The following is a 23,622-nucleotide window of genomic DNA, read 5'->3' as shown; positions in this document are numbered from 1 at the left end:
ACAATGTTAACTTTAAGTAAGTTACAGACAATATTAACTTTTATTTACAGACAATATTAACTTTTAATTACAGACAATGTTAACTGTTAGTGACAGACAGTGTTAACTTTTAATTACAGACCATGTCAACTTTTAGTTACAGACAATGTTAACTTTTAATTACAGACAATGTTAACTTTTAATTACAGACCATGTTAACTGTTAGTGACAGACAGTGTTAACTTTTAATTACAGACCATGTCAACTTTTAGTTACAGACAATGTTAACTTTTAGTTACAGACAATGTTAACTTTTAATTACAGACCATGTCAACCTTTAGTTACATACAATGTTAACTTTTAGTTACAGACAATGTTAACTTTTAGTTACATACAATGTTAACCTTTAGTTACAGACAATATTAACTTTTAATTACACATGCAGACATTGTATTATTGTTTTATTTGAAGCTTGTTTTTGATTAAATGTATATATATGAAATGCAATGAAAACGTTCAATTATTAACCCTTGTCTTTTATTTGTAAATCTTCGAATTTCACTCACTTTTAATCTGATCAAACGAATATTTCCCTGATAAATGTACTAGAACGATGCAAATTACTTCAAATTTCAATTTCAAGGTTCGATAAACAAAATTTCTTAAACAATATAATGTCCATTATCATGAATATAACGATCACATAAATCCAACTGTTTGAAGTTTAAAAATACCAAAGGAATTTTTGAACTTGCAAGTCAGAAACAAACTGACAATGTATGGGTATATATAAAAAAAAAAAAAAAAAAAAAACGCCAAAAGACTAACAACACTTTAAAAACATAATGAAACATTTTGTAAACTTCCAATGATCATTCGCCTCGTGTTGTTTTGTTTAGGGCCTACGATACAGTTTTGATTCCGTATTTACAAGTTGATGAAAATTTGCTTATACGCTATATTTTGCCTGATTAAATCAAATATGTAATAACATATATACATTCATGTGCTACTTTTTGTGTTAAATGAGGTCAAAATTTTGTATATTTGCTCAAAATTATCAAATGGTCATGAATTGAGAAAAAAACGATGTATTTTTTTGCTGTATATTTATCCAAATTAAAAAAAATTTGCACTATTTACAGTTTTATAAAATTTGGTCCACATAATCTCCCTGCAAAATGAAACAAAATGTTGGTTTCAAAAATGGGGGTCCATGAACTCGTTTTCAAATTAAATCAGTTTGAATGATAAAAATCAGTCGAAAAATGCATCTCTTCCCGATATGTCACAATTCGACGTCGCGAAAATATCATTTTACGTAAGCAACGTCATTACTTCCCCTGTAACTGTATCGTATAAATAAATAATCTTTATTTTAAGAGGATGGTCCTATTAGTTAAAACTATTTTTCTGAGAGTCCTCAAAATAATAATAACAAAGTTATAAGTACACAGAGTATTATAAAGTTATATTATACACAATATACAATTGTATTGAAATGATAATGAAAAGGCATATTAATTTGCACAATTGATGAAAAATTTGTAACATTTTGTTTTAAAAGATACAAGTGTATTACTTATTTTGATTAAACTGTTCCATATTTGAGAACCTGAATATGTAAATGTTTTCAATGTTTTTGTATGCCTTTAACGTTTTACGTGTGTTGAACTAATATTATTTTGTTAACTCCAATTAACTTTGGTTTCACGGTGTCTGTTAACCACTTTCGAGTGTTGTACTAAAGGTATTTTGTAAACTTGCAATGGGAGTTTCCCTCATGTTGTTCTTTAAACGTCTGACTTGCGTTGGCCCCATGTTGTTTTGTAAACCTTCAATGATCGCTCGCCATATATTGCTTTGTTAACATCTCATATGTGTGTGCCTCATGTCGCTTTGTTAACCGCTCACATGCGTATGTCTCATCCTGTTTTGTAATTCTAATTTAACGTTCGCCTCATGTTGTTTTGTTATGATCATCAAATAAGCGTTCCACTGATGTTGTTTCGTAAAATTCTAACTAATGTTCTTCATATCGCTTCACAACTTTCTATTGGGTGTTGGCCTTATGTCTTTTGTAAACGTTTTAGTCGCACTTCTCAAATACTTAATTAAACTTCTAATGATAGTTCGCCTGGTATTTAATTTAAACATCTATGAGCGTTTGTCTCCTGTTATTTTATAAAATTATCACGAGGGTTTGCCTCCTGTTATTTTGTAACATTCTGATGTGCGTTCGCCTGTTGATGTTTTGTAATTTTGTAGTGAGCGTTTGTCCATTATATTTTGTAAAATTCTTGTGATCGTTTGCCTTATGTTGCTTTGTAAACTTCCAACGAGTGGTCGTCTCATGATGTTTTGTAAACTTTAAATAAAAGTAAGTCGTATGTTGTTTTTAAACTTCTCAACTGCGATCGTCTATATTGTAGTCTTCGTAAAAGCTACTCTTAACAATGCAATGATGATTGTCGACACTTTGATAACTACACTACATTAAATATAAGTTATTATGTCAAGATAAATAAGGCAAAACTAATAAAATGGGTAAAATTGTGTTAGAAAAAACGGACTTAGACTTCAGATCAATAATCCCCACATAACAGCTAATACAGTTGATCTTTTATTTATAGATCAAATAGCTTTCTCTGAAGCTACAATAACGACAACATGGTATGATTGGGGAGCATGCATACAAATTTATGGAAGTTTAGATCAAAACTGCAGAGGTACACAGACAAGAACAGGAATAAAAGAGGACAGTGAAGCTGATACTTATACACACATTTCACAGTCACAAGGCTGTTATCTTACATATGGTGAGTCGTTACAAATATATACAAAGGATACCGAAGAAACAATAAAAAATCATAAGATGGAGAGCGAATAACAAATAAACCCATGAAAAAAAATATTCGAAAGAAAAAGTCTAGAAAACATCGCATATAAAACTATTTTTTTTAACGTTTCTCATATCTTTTGATCAAGTATTTACAGTAATAACAAAATATAATTACAGACATATTTTGATTTTTCTAATTCTGTTTCGTAATAAAGGTAATAGCAAGATCATTTATTAATATCATTCATTAGGTAGATAAGCCATCATTCACATATGAACGGTCAAGACAAGTATATAAAATATATTTTTAGCTCACCTGGCCTGAAAGGACAAGTGAGCTTTTCTCATTACTTGGCGTCCATCGTTTATCGTCGTCCGTCGTCGTCTATTAACTTTTACAAAAATGTTCTCCTCTGAAACAACTGGGCCAAATTTAACCAAACCTGTCAACAATCATAATTGGAGTATCTAGTTTACAAATGTTTCCGACGTTCCCGGCCTGCCAACCAACATGGCTGCCATGGCTAAAATTAGAACATAGGGGTAAAAAGCATTTTTTGGCTTATATCTAATATAACTAATTTATTCAGAGTGAATCTGACCTGAAATACAAATCTTCATCAAGTTTAAATCTATCTGCCCTGAAATTTTCAGATGAATCAGACAGTTGGTCTTCTGTCCCTGAATTAGTAATTGTAAGGACATTTTGCAGTTTTTGGTTATTATCTTGAATATTATTATACATAGAAATAAACTGTAAGCAGCAATAATTTTTGGAAAAGTAAGATCTACAAATAAGTCTAATGATCAAAATTGTCAATTGAACCCTTAAAGAGTAATTGTCATTGATAGTCAATTTAAAAAAAAATCGTATTTTTTTGTAATATTTTACAAACATCTTTTCCTCTGAAACAATATAGACAAATTCAACTAAACCTGGCCACAATCATAATTTAGGTATCTTGTTAAAAAAAATATCCGATGACCCTGCCTGCCAACCAACATAGCCGCCATAGCTAAAAATAAAACATAGGGGTAAAATGAAAGTTGTGTCTATTATCTTGAAAACTGCTATGAGTAGAGAAAATCTAACAGAGTAAAAAATGTACAGAATGTTGAGATCTACCTTCTGTCTATTTAAGTGCTCTTTAACTTTGTATTTATTCGGCTTTTTAACTGATCTGAGCGTCACTGATGTAGACGAAACGCGCGTCTGGCGTATTAAATTATTATCCTGGTACCTTTGATAACTATATCAAAACAGTCATATGACTTTTTATAGGAGTCAGAGCCCTTAAATGACAAATTTTATTATTATTTTTTTAATTTTTGCATATCAATTTGAAAACAATTACAGATATTTAGAAACTTAAATATACAAAACTGGTCAGTTCAACAAAATAACCAAATAAGTCAAACATGGCAGAAATCATCAGACGAATTTATATAGTTATTGTCCTTTTTTGACGATTTCCACCAATTTCTGCTGATTAAGGCTGATATATTGTAATGCCGACATTCCCCCCTTTTTTATAGTAAACCTATGTCTGTATAGTTTCTCGAAATTATTGAGGATAAAACGATAGATGTTAGTGAGATGTCTAATGTTACAAGTAGTGTAAAACTTGTCATTGTTATTTTGGCTGTTGTTTTCATGATACGACAGATTTGTGTATGTTAGTTTGTTAAGAAGTTTTAGTTCACGTACTGATTCCGTATTTTCGCGGTAGTTACCTTATTATACAATAAACTCAAATAAAACTGTTCTAATGATCTACTAATAAATTTAAAGTCGAAACCCATCTTTATTGATGAAGATCAATCGTTGTTTACAAACAGTATCAACATTACGGGAGTTTCCCTAATATGATCCATGGTTGCCGATTGGTAAACAATATGTAACAAGCTCTGTCATTGGTCAGTCGAAAGTATAAATACCAAAACAACAACAGAAACGACGGAGTGTGTGGTTGACAAGAATGGGTAGTGACAAACTTTAATAAATGCTGGAATATGTAGCTTATTGAACGTTACCTATGTTTTAATTTAAGGTTGTCGGTGCTGGTGCAAACTTTAGGTGCCAAATCGGGAGCAAATCCTTGGTGCAAATATTTATTGGTGCAAACTTTAGGTGCCAAATGGGAGCAAATCCTTGGTGCAAATATTTATTGGTGCAATTGATGTTTTAGGTGTAATTCCTGGGTGTAAATATATTGCTTGGAGCAAATAATGTTTTAGGTGAAAATCCTTGGTGTAAATATTGCTTGGTGCAAATAAATATATAGTTTTGTGCAACTTGTTTTGTTAGGTGAAATTCCTAGGTGACAAACTTTAAGAAAGTCAAGTATTTAATATTTATTACGGAAGCTTTATGGTAGGAACGATTTTGTGATTACCTATAAAGAATTGTTGATTGTTGATTGTATTTATTATGTCTTAAGGAAATGAGACTTATTATAAACTGTGGGATAGTGAATCTGGTTGATTTACTTTAATGTGATCGAGTTTAGCGCTACACATTGGTAGTTTAATAATATTTAGATAGTGACAGAGTAAAGTCTCTGTTTAGGTTAGTTATAGATAAGACCAACCATACTAGGAACCGGACTAGGACAGGAACAGAGCTGTACCACTACCAGTCCAGCATTTTTATAAATAATAATAAAGCATCTAAACTGTTCTATTTCATGTATTTTATTTCACGAATATTTAGTAAATATACAGTAATAACAAAACAAATATAAAATCAATATCGGTAGAGTGTTTTGGTCGACGGTAAACCAACTAGACGTCGACCCTAATATTTTATCCTAATATACATACACACAATAAAAAGATCCCTTTACTTTATGTTCATTGTGTTCTCTGGTGTCCGACTCTAGCACCCGAGAGGCAGTGTTACAATTGGTGGCAGCGGTGGGATAAATTTATAGAGTCAGATTAAGTTGAATATATAAGATCATAGATAGAAAATAATGGACGATTCAAACGTAGTTACGTTTGGCCCACACTTGAATGAGACACATGGTGATGCTGAAGCAACTATTCATGAAAATGAAATAGACGCTCAAGGTACTGAAATTTTTAGAAGGACAGAGAGAATGATGGCCGAAGCTAGGGCAGAAATTAGGCTTCGGATGGACAGATGTTTTTCCGACTTTTCAAGTGATATGAGTAAGATGTTTGAAAAGTTTGAAAAGCACACTGTTGACACTAGGTCTACCCCAATTTTAGGACGGGGCAATGAAAGTTCCATAGATAATAATATGGGACCCGATGTTAGACATGATAAGGATGATCAGAATAATAGTCATTTTTCTGAGGTCCGACGGTCAAAATCTGAAATTTCTTGTAAGATTAAGCCACAAATCTATGACGGCTCTGATGATTTGGAAGAGTATTTGACTCAATTTGATTTGTTGGCCGAACTTAATGTTTGGGACTCAAAAACAAAAGCACTGCTTTTGGCAAGCAGTTTGTAAGGGAACGCCAGGGCAATACTTAATGAAATTACAAATGGAGAACTACACAATTTTGACAGTTTGGTCACCTCTCTTAAGAATAGGTTTGGTTCAGTCAATAGAGCTGAAGTGTTTAGAGCAGAGTTGCAAACACGAGTACGATTTAAAAATGAAAGTCTGCCTGAATTAGCTCAGTCTATTAAGAAACTGACACGTAGGGCTTATCCTGGTACCTCTCCATTGGTTAGGGACACATTAGCTTTAGATTCTTTTATTGATGCAATACCTGAGACAGAAGTACGTCTCAGATTAAGGGAGGTTGGACCCAAATCAATAAATGAGGCAGAACATATTGCTGTCAGACTCGAAGCATTACGAGTTGCTGATATACGGAAAGGCCGAAATGTTCGCATTGTCGATATTGAAACGGTTCAAGAGCCTGATCTGAAACGGGAAATAAATAAAATCAAACAAAGTATTGAATCTTTGACGAATGAAGTACTTATTATCAAAAATCAAAATGATCAGCAATTCCGAGGAGATAATAATTATAGAGGAAATAAAAATAATTTCAATAGAAATTTTAACAATAGAGGAGCATTTCGTCGTTAGGAAAACGGACAAATGTCCAGTCAGGAGCGAGAATGATTTCTCGACACTGTGAATACTATTATTTTAATATTGTGTTGTGCCATCAAAACAGTTGTTTTGTTTTGGCTACTATATAGATGTACATGTATATATGCATTAAAAGTTCGCACGCTCGTTTTAGTTGGAGCTAGTTTATTTAAATTTTTATTGTGAAGACCGATTTGTTTTGGACAATTATTATACCGAAACAGATGTTTTATGTATAGATGTGATGTTGATTTCCTTTCACTAAGGATTGTTTAATAATTAAAGATGATGTTGTTCTTTGTCTCAAAATCAGAGGTAATGCCTCTTGTTGTAGAATATCCGTAGCAGAGATTGTAGAAGTTCCGCTCTAGATATAAATGATTAATAAAGGCAAAAACTGCAGTGGCGCTAAACACTATATTTTTATAATTTGTTTAGAACTTATGAACACGTTAAGTGAATATACTGATCTGTACTGGTCATTTCTGATGCAGAAATTAAAACAAATTAGAAGGTCAACTGATAATTTGGTTAGAAACTCTGGTTTATACAATTGTTGAGCACACTAGCATGATGCAAAATATTATTACGATCTTAGTCGGTAGCCCTATCAACAGAATGTTCTCAAAACTCGTATTATGAGTAAAATGTGAAAAATAATAATAGTGTAAGAGTATGTAGAGTTGAGCTAGATGATAAAAGCTCAATGCATGACAAGAATGTCTCAGTTAAATACTGATATGTAGATATTTTGGCTTGGCCAGTCAAATGTATACCTTGAATGTATGATTCTTGAGAATTGAGCAATAAGAATTTAGTAGACATTTGATCTGAAGATAACGAGAGCCGTACACAACGAGGCACCTTCCGAAAGAAAGGCTGCGTGTACATGTCATATTTTCCAGATCAGATAGTAAAGTTGTAATTAATTGCTCAAAAGAGATAGACACAGGTTTGACCTAATTTCTGGTCAGTGTCTATGGAGCAAAGCTTGACAAAAGCGGGTTTGCTTAAATATCTTTACAATGTTTGCAAGCCCGAATATTAGTACATGTATAAAAGAGAGAAATAGTATAGGCAATGTAAAATAATGTTGTCAAAAACTGGAAAAATAAATAGTAAAGAATAATAAATTGATAGAAAGAGAAATTTGCTCAATAGAGATAAACACAAGTGACCAGATTATTGGTCGATGTTTATGGAGTAAAGTTTAGTAAAAGCGGGTTTGCTTAAATATCTTTACAATATTTGCAAGCCAGAATGTATAATTTAAAGTGAAATAGGTATATGTAATACAAAATAGGGCTGTATGGGAAACTAAGAGAAAAAGAAAGTAATAATTATTCAGGGATAGATAGAAACGAAAGATTTGTTCAATAGAGATGGACACATGAGTGACCTAACTTCTGGTCAGTGTTTATGGAGCAATGAATGATCAAATGGTTTTGCTGGTGGAACATTTTACAATGTTTGCAAGCCTTAGTATCAGAAGTAAAGGAAAAACCTGAAACCAGAGTGGAAAAAAATCAAAGTACAAAAGTTCTTTAAGTGTAGGTTGTTAACACGGATGAGTTTATTCGTGTAATTCTTTTTGTATTTTCGTCAGCTTAAGAAAAATAATAATAATGAATTGGTTGTACTTTAATTAAATCTTACAAACGAATGTATTTGGGGACCAAATCCTTAAAGGTGGAGGCAATGTAATGCCGACATTCCCCCCTTTTTTATAGTAAACCTATGTCTGTATAGTTTCTCGAAATTATTGAGGATAAAACGATAGATGTTAGTGAGATGTCTAATGTTACAAGTAGTGTAAAACTTGTCATTGTTATTTTGGCTGTTGTTTTCATGATACGACAGATTTGTGTATGTTAGTTTGTTAAGAAGTTTTAGTTCACGTACTGATTCCGTATTTTCGCGGTAGTTACCTTATTATACAATAAACTCAAATAAAACTGTTCTAATGATCTACTAATAAATTTAAAGTCGAAACCCATCTTTATTGATGAAGATCAATCGTTGTTTACAAACAGTATCAACATTACGGGAGTTTCCCTAATATGATCCATGGTTGCCGATTGGTAAACAATATGTAACAAGCTCTGTCATTGGTCAGTCGAAAGTATAAATACCAAAACAACAACAGAAAATACGGAGTGTGTGGTTGACAAGAATGGGTAGTGACAAACTTTAATAAATGCTGGAATATGTAGCTTATTGAACGTTACCTTTGTTTAATTTAAGGTTGTCGGTGCTGGTGCAAACTTTAGGTGCCAAATCGGGAGCAAATCCTTGGTGCAAATATTTATTGGTGCAAACTTTAGGTGCCAAATGGGAGCAAATCCTTGGTGCAAATATTTATTGGTGCAATTGATGTTTTAGGTGTAATTCCTGGGTGTAAATATATTGCTTGGAGCAAATAATGTTTTAGGTGAAAATCCTTGGTGTAAATATTGCTTGGTGCAAATAAATATATAGTTTTGTGCAACTTGTTTTGTTAGGTGAAATTCCTAGGTGACAAACTTTAAGAAAGTCAAGTATTTAATATTTATTACGGAAGCTTTATGGTAGGAACGATTTTGTGATTACCTATAAAGAATTGTTGATTGTTGATTGTATTTATTATGTCTTAAGGAAATGAGACTTATTATAAACTGTGGGATAGTGAATCTGGTTGATTTACTTTAATGTGATCGAGTTTAGCGCTACACATTGGTAGTTTAATAATATTTAGATAGTGACAGAGTAAAGTCTCTGTTTAGGTTAGTTATAGATAAGACCAACCATACTAGGAACCGGACTAGGCCAGGAACAGAGCTGTACCACTACCAGTCCAGCATTTTTATAAATAATAATAAAGCATCTAAACTGTTCTATTTCATGTATTTTATTTCACGAATATTTAGTAAATATACAGTAATAACAAAACAAATATAAAATCAATATCGGTAGAGTGTTTTGGTCGACGGTAAACCAACTAGACGTCGACCCTAATATTTTATCCTAATATACATACACACAATAAAAAGATCCCTTTACTTTATGTTCATTGTGTTCTCTGGTGTCCGACTCTAGCACCCGAGAGGCAGTGTTACAATATTAAAAAGTATGATACATAGAAAGAAACTGTCTATATCTACAAGACATCATCTACAAATCAATTAATATTGAAACATTTTGAAGTTTTTCCGATTAGTTAGTTAGTCTAAAAAAAGGTTTCATTGTTTCATGCATCAATTGTAAACAAAAATATCAGGTCACAGACACCTTTCTCTTTTCTTTCTCTTTTTTATAATGAATTTCTTTTATTTGCACATGAACATAATAATAAGTTATACACACTTTATGCACAATAATTATAATATAAACAGAAGATATTCAACATATTAGATAGAAACAGCACAAATAGCTTGGTACACTGCAGAGAATGATTGCAGGACAAAGACTGTTTGGATATAGAATATTTACAAAATATGTGGTGTCTGTGTTTATCTTTGTTTTTATGCCCTTCTGAGTCTTTTCTTGATAAACGAATAATCTAGAAAACATTATTTTTAGAACGGTATAAAAAAGGGATGAGATATCAAAGGTTTTTTTTTATAATTTTTTAGCTTAAGGAGGCTCCTGGGTACAAAAATTTTAGCAAAAAATTAAACCTTTACTTTTTCATTACAAATTTTATTTATTAAACAATTAGTTGTTACTTTATGATATGGTACAAAAAACAACCCACAAAAATGATTTGGTTTGACCCCAGATGACTTTAAAACTTGAAAAAGCTCCAAATTATCTCCCTTTGGTGCGAAAATGCCATTTTTTGGCCTTAAATTTGAAATATCTTTTTTAACTCATCGGTGACCTATATTTTTTATTATTGTTTTCAAATAAGCTGTACATAAACTAAATTATTGTAAAATTTAAGCAATTTCTTATATTAGGTTATTTTTTTATTTCGATATTTGATTTTTTTCTCCTAGTAGTTCAACAGAAAAAAAGGACATTCACAAAAATGTATACTTTTTCCAGAGGCAGATTTTAGCTTAAATGAACGGTGACCCCATTTTTTTATTTCATTTTTCTTTTAAGTATATGATAAAGTTCATTTATGAAAAAATATAGCGAAATCCTATATTAGAAAAAAAAATCATTTATACCCAGGAGCCCCCTTAATTACTAATTCTTATTCAAATTAAATAATTATATTTTTTTCACTTTTCTAATAGGGAACGAAACACAAACCACACAACATTAGAGTTTTTAGTATTATAGAAGGATGAAATATACGTATGGAAATAAACATTTGTGTGAAAGATTTCTATGTGGTATGGGTTTTTTCCTCAATGTTGAAGGACGTACGGTGACCTATAGTTGTTAATTTCTGTGTAATTTTATCTCTTGCGGAAAGTTGTCTCTTTGGCAATCATACCATATCTTCCTATTTGTATATTCTAACGTGTTTATAATACAACTAGAAGTATATCAGTTATATATAGATATTATAGACATATTGTTATCTTACATGAAAGAGGATATTATTAAGTATATCATTTATATATAGCTATTATAGACATATTGTTATCTTACATGAATAAGGATAAGTATATCAATTATATATAGATATTATAGATATATTGTTATCTTACATGAAAGAGGATATGGGGAAATGCTCTCTACAAATAATTATTATTTCCGAATTAGATAAAATTGATGGCGGTTACACAACATGGAGTGAATGGGATGATTGCTCACATAAATGTAACCAAAGAACAAATAGACGCAGAACATGTCATAACCCCACACCATGCAATGGTGGTGAAGATTGTAGTCAGTTTGGAAGAGATACCCTAACAAAAGATTGCGGTGAGTAATTTAAAAAAAAACTGTTGTCGGATACATGAATGTGAATTTAGCATAAACTTTTGAATATTTGCCAAATCCGGCAAAATAAAACTTTCTCTCAGAAAAGTATAAACTCTGATACATAAAACTTCCTAAAAACGATTTTGCCCGGTTTGTAATTGTCATTTTGGTTTTATACAATGTTTGTTTTATATATAGCTCTCTGAAGTATTGAACAATGCTCTTTTTCTGATAAAAAGTAGTCCACTGGGTCTACGCCACTGCTGGTAGAGTTTTAATTCTCCGAAGGTATCACCAGCCCAGTAGTCAGCACGTCTGTGCTGACATGAATTATCATTGATATATTCATATTTATAAATTAACTGTTTACAAAACTTTTGAATTCTTGAAATCTATAGCTTTTCTACCTGAGGAATAGATAACCTTAGCTTTTTTTGGCAAGACGTTTAGGAATTTTTGTCCTGAATGCTCTTCAACTTCGTACTTTATTTGGACTTTTTGACCTTTTTTGGATTCGAGCGTCACTGGTGGGTCTTTTTTTAGACTAAAGACGCGTCTGACGTAAACACAAAAATTAATTCTGGTATCTTTGGTGAGTTTATTTACAACCCCTGGATATATACCACTGCTGGTGGTGTTTTAAATTCCCCGAAGGTATCACCAGCCCAGTAGTCAGTACTTCTGTGCTGACATGAATTATCATTGGTATGGTCATATTTATAAATTAACTGTTTACATAGGTTTTAAAATTTTGAAATACTAAGGATTTTATACCTCATGAGAAGATTACCTTAGCTGCATTTGGCAAAACTTTTAGGAATTTTGGTCCTGAATGCTCTTCGACAAAGTACTTCATTTGACCTTTTTTTTTTTTTTTATTCGAGCGTCACTGGTGGGTCTTTTGTAGACGACACGCGCGTCTGGCGTAAATAAAAAATTTAATCCTTATATCTATGATGAGTTTATTTACAACCACATGCACAATGCATATCGTGTATTAAACGCTAACGTATTCATCAGTTATTTCATCAAAAATGTATTCGAATTCAGATCTAAATATCTAACTGAACTCTAGCATTCAGCATACTGTTCTTATGTTTATTTTTAACACACGTTCAGAAAGGATTTTGGTTAATCAAAGCGATAAAGACGCTCTAAATGACATTATACAACTCTGTCATAGAAATGACTGATGTGCAAATATACAAATAAAGATGACTTGTGTTGGAACTTGAATTGATTGACTGCTTGTTCGTGTTTAACGTCACTTTAAGAACTATTGACTTTATCGTGGCTGTCAGTATTAATTTGCGGAGAAAACCGAACAGAAACACCGATACAAGAAATCACTAACTTTGACACGACATTCACCAATAGAAAATATTATAAACTTTGACACGACATTCATCGATAGAAAACTTCATTGCCCTTGATACGACATTTACCTTGACTTTGACAACATTCACCGAAAGATAACATCATTAACTTTGACACGACATTCGCCGCTAGAAATCACCATTGACTTTGAAAACGACATTCACGAATAGAAAACATCATTGACTTTGACACAACATTCACCGATAGAAACATTATTGACTTTACCACGACATTCACCGATAGAAAACATCATTGACTTTGACACGACATTCACCGATAGAAAACATCATTGACTTTGAAAACGACCTTCACCGATAGAAAATATCATTGACTTTGACACGACATTCACCGATAGAAAACATCATTGACTTTGAAAACGACATTCACCGATAGAAAACATCATTGACTTTGAAAACGACATTCACCGATAGAAAACATCAATGACTTTGACAACATTCACCGATAGAAAACATCATTGACTTTGACAACATTCACCGATAGAAAACATAATTGACTTTGAAAACAACATTCACCGATAGAAAACATCATTGACTTTGACACGACATTTATCGATAGAAAACATCATTAACTTTGAAATCGACATTCACCAATAGCAGACATCATTGACTTTGACAACATTCACCGATAGAAAACATCATTGACTTTGAAAACAACATTCACCGATAGAAAACATCATTGACTTTGAAAACGACATTCACCGATAGAAAACATCATTGACTTTGAAAACGACATTTCACCGATAGGAAACATCATTGACTTTGACAACATTCCCCGATAGAAATTATCATTGACTTGGAAAACGACAGTCACCGATATAAAAACTTAATTGCCTTTGATACGACATTCACAAATAAAACATATCATTGACTTCGACAAGACATTCAACGAAAAAAACTGCATTGCCCTTGATACGACATTCACCGATAAAAAACATTATTGACCTTGAAACGGATTCACAGATAGAAAACATCATTAACTTTGACACGACATTCACCGATAGAAAACATCATTGACTTTGACACGACATTCACCAAAAGAAAACATCATTAACTTTGAAAATCATTGACTTTGACAACATTCACCGAAAGAAGACATCATTGACCTTGACATGACATTCATCGATAGAAAACATCATTGACCTTGACACGACATTCACCGATAGAAAACATCATTAACTTTGACACAACAATCCCCGATAGAAAACATCATTGACTTTGACACGACATTCACTGATAGAAAACATCATTGACTTTGACACGACATTCACCGATAGAAAACATCATTGACTTTGTCACGACATTCACCGATAGAGAACATCATTGACTTTGAAAATCATTTACTTTGACACCATTCACCGATAGAAAACATCATTGACTTTGACAACATTCACCGATAGAAAACATTGACATTGCCACGACATTCACCGATAGGAAACATCATTGACTTTGACAACATTCACCGATTGAAAATATCACTAACCTTGCCACGACATTTACCGATAGAAAACATCATTGACTTCAACACTACATTCACCGATAGAAAACATCATTGACTTTGACACGGCATTCACCGATGAAAAACATCATTGACTTTGACACGACATTCACCGATAGAAAAAATCATTGACTTTGACACGACATTCACCGATAGAAAACATCATTGACTTTGACAACATTCACCGATAGAAAGCATCAATGACTTTGACACGACATTCACCTGTAGAAAACATCATTGACTTTGACACGACATTCACCGATAGAAAACATCATTGACTTTGAAAACAATATTCACCGATAGAAAACATCATTGCCTTTGGCAACATTCACAGATAGAAAACATCATTGACTTTGGAAACGACATTCACCGATAGAAAACATCATTGACTTTGAAAACGACATTCACCGATAGAAATCATCATTGACTTTGAAAACATTCACCGATAGAAACATTATTGACTTTGACAACATTCACTGATAGTAAACATTGACCCTGCCACGACATTCACCGATAGAAAACATCATTGACTTTCAAAACGACATTCACCTGTAGAAAACATCATTGACTTTGACAAAATTCACCGATAGAAATCATCAATGACTTTGACGACATTCACCGATAGAACACATCATTGACTTGGACAACATTCACCGATAGAAAACATCATTGACTTTGACAACATTCACCGATAGAAAACATCATTGACTTTGAAAACGATATTCACCGATAGAAAACATCATTGACTTCGACACGACATTCACCGATAATAAACATCATTGACTTTTTAAACGACATTCACCAATAGAAAACATCATTGACTTTGACAACATTCACCGATAGAAAGCATCATTGACTTTGAAAACATTCACCGATAGAAAACATCATTGACTTTGAAAACGACATTCACCGATAGAAAACATCATTGACTTTAAAAACGACATTCACCAATAGAAATCATCATTGACTTCAACACGACATTCACCGATAGAAAACATTTTTGACTTTGACACGGCATTCACCGATAAAAAACATCATTGACTTTGACAACATTCACCGATGGAAAACATCATTGACTTTAACACGACATTCACCGATAGAAAACATCATTGACTTTGAAAACAACATTCACCGATAGAAAACATCATTGTCTTTGACAACATTCACAAATAGAAAACATCATTGACTTTGAAAACGACCTTCATCAATAGAAAACATCGTTGACTTTGAAAACGAAATTTCACCGATAGAAAACATCATTGACTTTGACAACATTCACCGATAGAAAACATCATTGACTTTGACAGCATTCACCGATAAAAAACATTGACCTTGCCACGACATTCACCGATAGGAAACATCATTGACTTTGAAAACGACATTCACCGATAGAAAACATCACTAATCTTGCCACGACATTCACCGATAGAAAACATCATTGACTTCAACACGACATTCACCGATAGAAAACATCATTGACTTTGACACGGCATTCACCGATAGAAAACATCATTGACTTTGACAACATTCACCGATAAAAAAAATCATTGACTTTTTGACACGACATTCACCGATAGAAAACATCCTTCACTCTGACAACATTCACCGATAGAAAGCATCAATGACTTTGACACGACATTCACCTATAGAAAACATCATTGATTTTGACACGACATTCACCGATAGAGAACATCATTGACTTTGAAAATCATTGACCTTGACAACATTCACCGATAGAAAACATCATTGACTTTGACACGACATTCACCGATGGAAAACATCATTGCCTTTATCACGACATTCGCCGATAGAAAACATCATTGACTTTGACACAACATTCACCGATAGAAACATTATTGACTTTACCACGACATTCACCGATAGAAAGCATCATTGCCTTTGGCAACATTCACAGATAGAAAACATCATTGACTTTGGAAACGACATTCACCGATAGAAAACATCATTGACTTTGAAAACGACATTCACCGATAGAAATCATCATTGACTTTGAAAACATTCACCGATAGAAACATTATTGACTTTGACAACATTCACCGATAGTAAACATTGACCCTGCCACGACATTCACCGATAGAAAACATCATTGACTTTCAAAACGACATTCACCTGTAGAAAACATCATTGACTTTGACAAAATTCACCGATAGAAATCATCAATGACTTTGACGACATTCACCGATAGAACACATCATTGACTTGGACAACATTCACCGATAGAAAACATCATTGACTTTGACAACATTCACCGATAGAAAACATCATTGACTTTGAAAACGATATTCACCGATAGAAAACATCATTGACTTCGACACGACATTCACCGATAATAAACATCATTGACTTTTTAAACGACATTCACCAATAGAAAACATCATTGACTTTGACAACATTCACCGATAGAAAGCATCATTGACTTTGAAAACATTCACCTATAGAAAACATCATTGATTTTGACACGACATTCACCGATAGAGAACATCATTGACTTTGAAAATCATTGACCTTGACAACATTCACCGATAGAAAACATCATTGACTTTGACACGACATTCACCGATGGAAAACATCATTGCCTTTATCACGACATTCGCCGATAGAAAACATCATTGACTTTGACACCACATTCACCGATAGAAACATTATTGACTTTACCACGACATTCACCGATAGAAAGCATCAATGATTTTGACACGACATTCATCGATAGAAAACATCATTGACTTTTACACGCCATTCACCGATAGAAAACATCATTGACTTTGACTCGACATTCACCGATAGAAAACATCATTGACTTTTACACGCCATTCACCGATAGAAAACATCATTGACTTTACCACGACATTCACCGATAGAAAGCATCAATGATTTTGACACGACATTCACCGATAGAAAACATCATTGACTTTTACACGCCATTCACCGATAGAAAACATCATTGACTTTGACTCGACATTCACCGATAGAAAACATCATTGACTTTTACACGCCATTCACCGATAGAAAACATCATTGACTTTGACTTGACATTCACCGATAGAAAACATCATTGACTTTTACACGACATTCACCGATAGAAAACATCATTGACTTTGACACGGCATTCACCGATGAAAAACATCATTGACTTTGAAAACGATATTCACCGATAGAAAACATCATTGACTTCGACACGACATTCACCGATAATAAACATCATTGACTTTTTAAACGACATTCACCAATAGAAAACATCATTGACTTTGACAACATTCACCGATAGAAAGCATCATTGACTTTGAAAACATTCACCGATAGAAAACATCATTGACTTTGAAAACGACATTCACCGATAGAAAACATCATTGACTTTAAAAACGACATTCACCAATAGAAATCATCATTGACTTCAACACGACATTCACCGATAGAAAACATTTTTGACTTTGACACGGCATTCACCGATAAAAAACATCATTGACTTTGACAACATTCACCGATGGAAAACATCATTGACTTTAACACGACATTCACCGATAGAAAACATCATTGACTTTGAAAACAACATTCACCGATAGAAAACATCATTGTCTTTGACAACATTCACAAATAGAAAACATCATTGACTTTGAAAACGACCTTCATCAATAGAAAACATCGTTGACTTTGAAAACGAAATTTCACCGATAGAAAACATCATTGACTTTGACAACATTCACCGATAGAAAACATCATTGACTTTGACAGCATTCACCGATAAAAAACATTGACCTTGCCACGACATTCACCGATAGGAAACATCATTGACTTTGAAAACGACATTCACCGATAGAAAACATCACTAATCTTGCCACGACATTCACCGATAGAAAACATCATTGACTTCAACACGACATTCACCGATAGAAAACATCATTGACTTTGACACGGCATTCACCGATAGAAAACATCATTGACTTTGACAACATTCACCGATAAAAAAAATCATTGACTTTTTGACACGACATTCACCGATAGAAAACATCCTTCACTCTGACAACATTCACCGATAGAAAGCATCAATGACTTTGACACGACATTCACCTATAGAAAACATCATTGATTTTGACACGACATTCACCGATAGAGAACATCATTGACTTTGAAAATCATTGACCTTGACAACATTCACCGATAGAAAACATCATTGACTTTGACACGACATTCACCGATGGAAAACATCATTGCCTTTATCACGACATTCGCCGATAGAAAACATCATTGACTTTGACACAACATTCACCGATAGAAACATTATTGACTTTACCACGACATTCACCGATAGAAAGCATCATTGCCTTTGGCAACATTCACAGATAGAAAACATCATTGACTTTGGAAACGACATTCACCGATAGAAAACATCATTGACTTTGAAAACGACATTCACCGATAGAAATCATCATTGACTTTGAAAACATTCACCGATAGAAACATTATTGACTTTGACAACATTCACCGATAGTAAACATTGACCCTGCCACGACATTCACCGATAGAAAACATCATTGACTTTCAAAACGACATTCACCTGTAGAAAACATCATTGACTTTGACAAAATTCACCGATAGAAATCATCAATGACTTTGACGACATTCACCGATAGAACACATCATTGACTTGGACAACATTCACCGATAGAAAACATCATTGACTTTGACAACATTCACCGATAGAAAACATCATTGACTTTGAAAACGATATTCACCGATAGAAAACATCATTGACTTCGACACGACATTCACCGATAATAAACATCATTGACTTTTTAAACGACATTCACCAATAGAAAACATCATTGACTTTGACAACATTCACCGATAGAAAGCATCATTGACTTTGAAAACATTCACCTATAGAAAACATCATTGATTTTGACACGACATTCACCGATAGAGAACATCATTGACTTTGAAAATCATTGACCTTGACAACATTCACCGATAGAAAACATCATTGACTTTGACACGACATTCACCGATGGAAAACATCATTGCCTTTATCACGACATTCGCCGATAGAAAACATCATTGACTTTGACACCACATTCACCGATAGAAACATTATTGACTTTACCACGACATTCACCGATAGAAAGCATCAATGATTTTGACACGACATTCATCGATAGAAAACATCATTGACTTTTACACACCATTCACCGATAGAAAACATCATTGACTTTGACTCGACATTCACCGATAGAAAACATCATTGACTTTTACACGCCATTCACCGATAGAAAACATCATTGACTTTACCACGACATTCACCGATAGAAAGCATCAATGATTTTGACACGACATTCACCGATAGAAAACATCATTGACTTTTACACGCCATTCACCGATAGAAAACATCATTGACTTTGACTCGACATTCACCGATAGAAAACATCATTGACTTTTACACGCCATTCACCGATAGAAAACATCATTGACTTTGACTTGACATTCACCGATAGAAAACATCATTGACTTTTACACGACATTCACCGATAGAAAACATCATTGACTTTTACACGACATTCACCGATAGAAAACATCATTGACTTTTACACGACATTCACCGATAGAAAACATCATTGACTTTTACACGCCATTCACCGATAGAAAACATCATTGGCTTTGAAAATCATTGACTTTGACACGACATTTTCTGATAAAAAAACATCACTGACTTTCACACGACATTCACCGATAGAAAACATCATTGACTTTGAAAATCATTGACTTTGACGACATTCACCAATAGAAAACTTCATTGACTTTGACAACATTCACCGATATAAAATATCATTAACTTTGACACGACATTCACCGATAGAAAACATCATTGAATTGTCACGACATTTACCGATAGAAAACATCATTGACTTTTACACGACATTCACCGATAGAAAACATCATTGGCTTTGAAAATCATTGACTTTGACACGACATTTTCTGATAAAAAAACATCACTGACTTTCACACGACATTCACCGATAGAAAACATCATTGACTTTTACACGCCATTCATCGATAGAAAACATCATTGACTTTGACTCGACATTCACCGATAGAAAACATCATTGACTTTTACACGACATTCACCGATAGAAAACATCATTGACTTTGACTCGACATTCACCGATAGAAAACATCATTGACTTTTACACGCCATTCACCGATAGAAAACATCATTGGCTTTGAAAATCATTGACTTTGACACGACATTTTCTGATAAAAAAACATCACTGACTTTCACACGACATTCACCGATAGAAAACATCATTGACTTTGAAAATCATTGACTTTGACGACATTCACCAATAGAAAACTTCATTGACTTTGACAACATTCACCGATATAAAATATCATTAACTTTGACACGACATTCACCGATAGAAAACATCATTGAATTGTCACGACATTTACCGATAGAAAACATCATTGACTTTGAAAATCATTGACTTTGACAACATTCACCGATAGAAAACTTAAATGACTCTGACACGACAACATTCACCGATAGAAAACTTAAATGACTCTGACACGACATTCACCGATAGAAAACATCATTGACTTTGACACGACATTCACCGATAGAAAACATCATTGACTTTGAAAACGACAATAACCGATAGAGAACATCATTGACTTTGACAACATTCACCGATAGAAAACATCTTTGACTTTGACAACATTCACCGATGGAAACCTTCATTGACTTTGACAACATTAACCGATAGAAAACATCATTGACTTTGACACCACATCTACCGATAGAAAACATCATTGACTTTCACACGACATTCATCGATAGAAAACATCATTGACCTTGCCACTCCATTCACCGATAAAAAACTTCATTGACTTTGACAACATTCACCGATAGAAAACATCATTGACTTTGAAAACGACATTTTCCGATAGAAAACATCATTGACTTTGAAAACGACAGTCACCGATAAAAAACTTCATTGCCCTCGATACAACATTCACCGGTAGAAAACATCATTAGCTTTGACACGATATTTACCGATAAAAATCTTCACCGAAGAAAACTTCGTTGACTTTGACAACATTCACAAATAGAAAACATCATTGACTTTGAAAACGACCTTCACCAATAGAAAACATCGTTGACTTTGAAAACGAAATTTCACCGATAGAAAACATCATTGACTTTGACAACATTCACCGATAGAAAACATCATTGACTTTGAAAACATTCACCGATAAAAAAAAACATTGACCTTGCCACGACATTCACCGATAGGAAACATCATTGACTTTGAAAACGACATTCACCGATAGAAAACATCACTAACCTTGCCACGACATTCACCGATAGAAAACATCATTGACTTCAACACGACATTCACCGATAGAAAACATCATTGACTTTGACACGGCATTCACCGATAAAAAACATCATTGACTTTGACAACATTCACCGATAGAAAAAATCATTGACTTTTTGACACGACATTTACCGATAGAAAACATCATTCACTCTGACAACATTCACCGATAGAAAGCATCAATGACTTTGACACGACATTCACCTATAGAAAACATCATTGATTTTGACAGTACGTTATGGCGATAGTTGCAAGTTGTTTATGAAAATCCAAATTGCTTTGAAAAAGTTCTAAAAAAAAATAAAAGATGACTAGCTGAATTAAGGGAAAACTGAAAATTCTAACTTTTTGTACCTTGATTTACTGAACCCTTAAATTTGACAACAATATACCAAACAACACAATACCTTTGGATTCAGAGTGATCAATATACAACTGAGATCCAAGTTAATTTGAAAATATTAATATACAAATTTCAAAGGTGACTATCTAAATTCAGATTGAACTGAATATTCTAGCTTATTAAATTTCCTGAAATTGGAATCCCTAAATTTGACAGCATGACATCAAATGCACAAACAGCCTAACATTTTTTGAAATCAAAATATAATTGAAATATCTGTATAGTTCCAAGATGAAAATCCAAGATGATTTGAAAACGTTATACGAGAAATCAAAGTGTACTATCTGAGTTTAGTCCGAACTGCAATTTTTGGCTTGTTTAGCCTAGAATTATTTACTCCTTAAAACTACATGACGACCTGGAATTCAATAAGATCATATATAACTAAGATAGCTATTAAGTTGATTTGAAACAGTTTTAAAAAAAAAAAGGAAAATTAAACGTGTTTTATCTGAATTTAGTCCGAACTGCACTGCAAATTCTGCCTTTTTTTACCTAGATTAACCAAATCTTTAAATTTGACAGCAATACACCAAACTGCTGTTGATTCATTTATTTTCGTGGGTACCAATTTTCGCGCATTACAGAAATTTAACATGTTCATGGATATTTAATTTCGTGGTTTTGCAAAAATCTGCATACAAGCCTATAATTTTTTTTTTATCCGTTGAACATTTAGTTTCGTTGTTCATCTTTACCCACGAAATCCACGAATATTGGTATCCAACGAATAGTACTGAATTATCAGTACATAACAACCTTGGATTCGGTAAGATCACTATCTAACTGAGATAGCTATTAAACTTGATGGAAATCCAAGTCGATTCGAAAATGTTATACAAGAATAACATACATGTAGGGACCTTGGATTCAATAAGGTCAATATATAACTTGGATAGCTGTATAATTTTTTGGAAATCCAAATTAATTTGAAAAAGTAATAAACAAATTTAAAGTTGACAATCTCAATTCTGTACGACTGAAAATGCTAGCCTTTTTCCTATTATAATTAAATCCTCAAATTTGACAGCAATAAATCAAACTGCCAAACAACATAGAATTCTGTAAGATCAAAGGATAATTAAGATAGAAATTTTGAAAATCCAAGTGTATTCGAAAAAGTTATAGAAACAGATAAAGATGACTATCTGACTGTAATCAAATTTTTTAAGATAT

The 23,622-nt window shown here is 33.1% G+C and overlaps 1 protein-coding gene across 1 annotated transcript in view; it reads left to right on the top strand.

The window, feature by feature from the left end:
* LOC134727065 (thrombospondin-1-like) overlaps positions 1-23,622 on the top strand; it is a 39,086-nt gene that overhangs the window by 10,474 nt on the left and 4,990 nt on the right. The window contains exons 2-3 of the mRNA XM_063591451.1: positions 2,613-2,798; positions 11,599-11,760. Coding sequence (XP_063447521.1) covers positions 2,613-2,798; positions 11,599-11,760 — 348 coding nt within the window. The remainder of the gene's footprint in view (positions 1-2,612; positions 2,799-11,598; positions 11,761-23,622) is intronic.

This window comes from Mytilus trossulus, chromosome 7 (assembly GCF_036588685.1).
Source record: "Mytilus trossulus isolate FHL-02 chromosome 7, PNRI_Mtr1.1.1.hap1, whole genome shotgun sequence".
Classification (NCBI taxonomy): domain Eukaryota; kingdom Metazoa; phylum Mollusca; class Bivalvia; order Mytilida; family Mytilidae; genus Mytilus; species Mytilus trossulus.
This window is presented reverse-complemented; position numbering and strand designations above follow the sequence as displayed.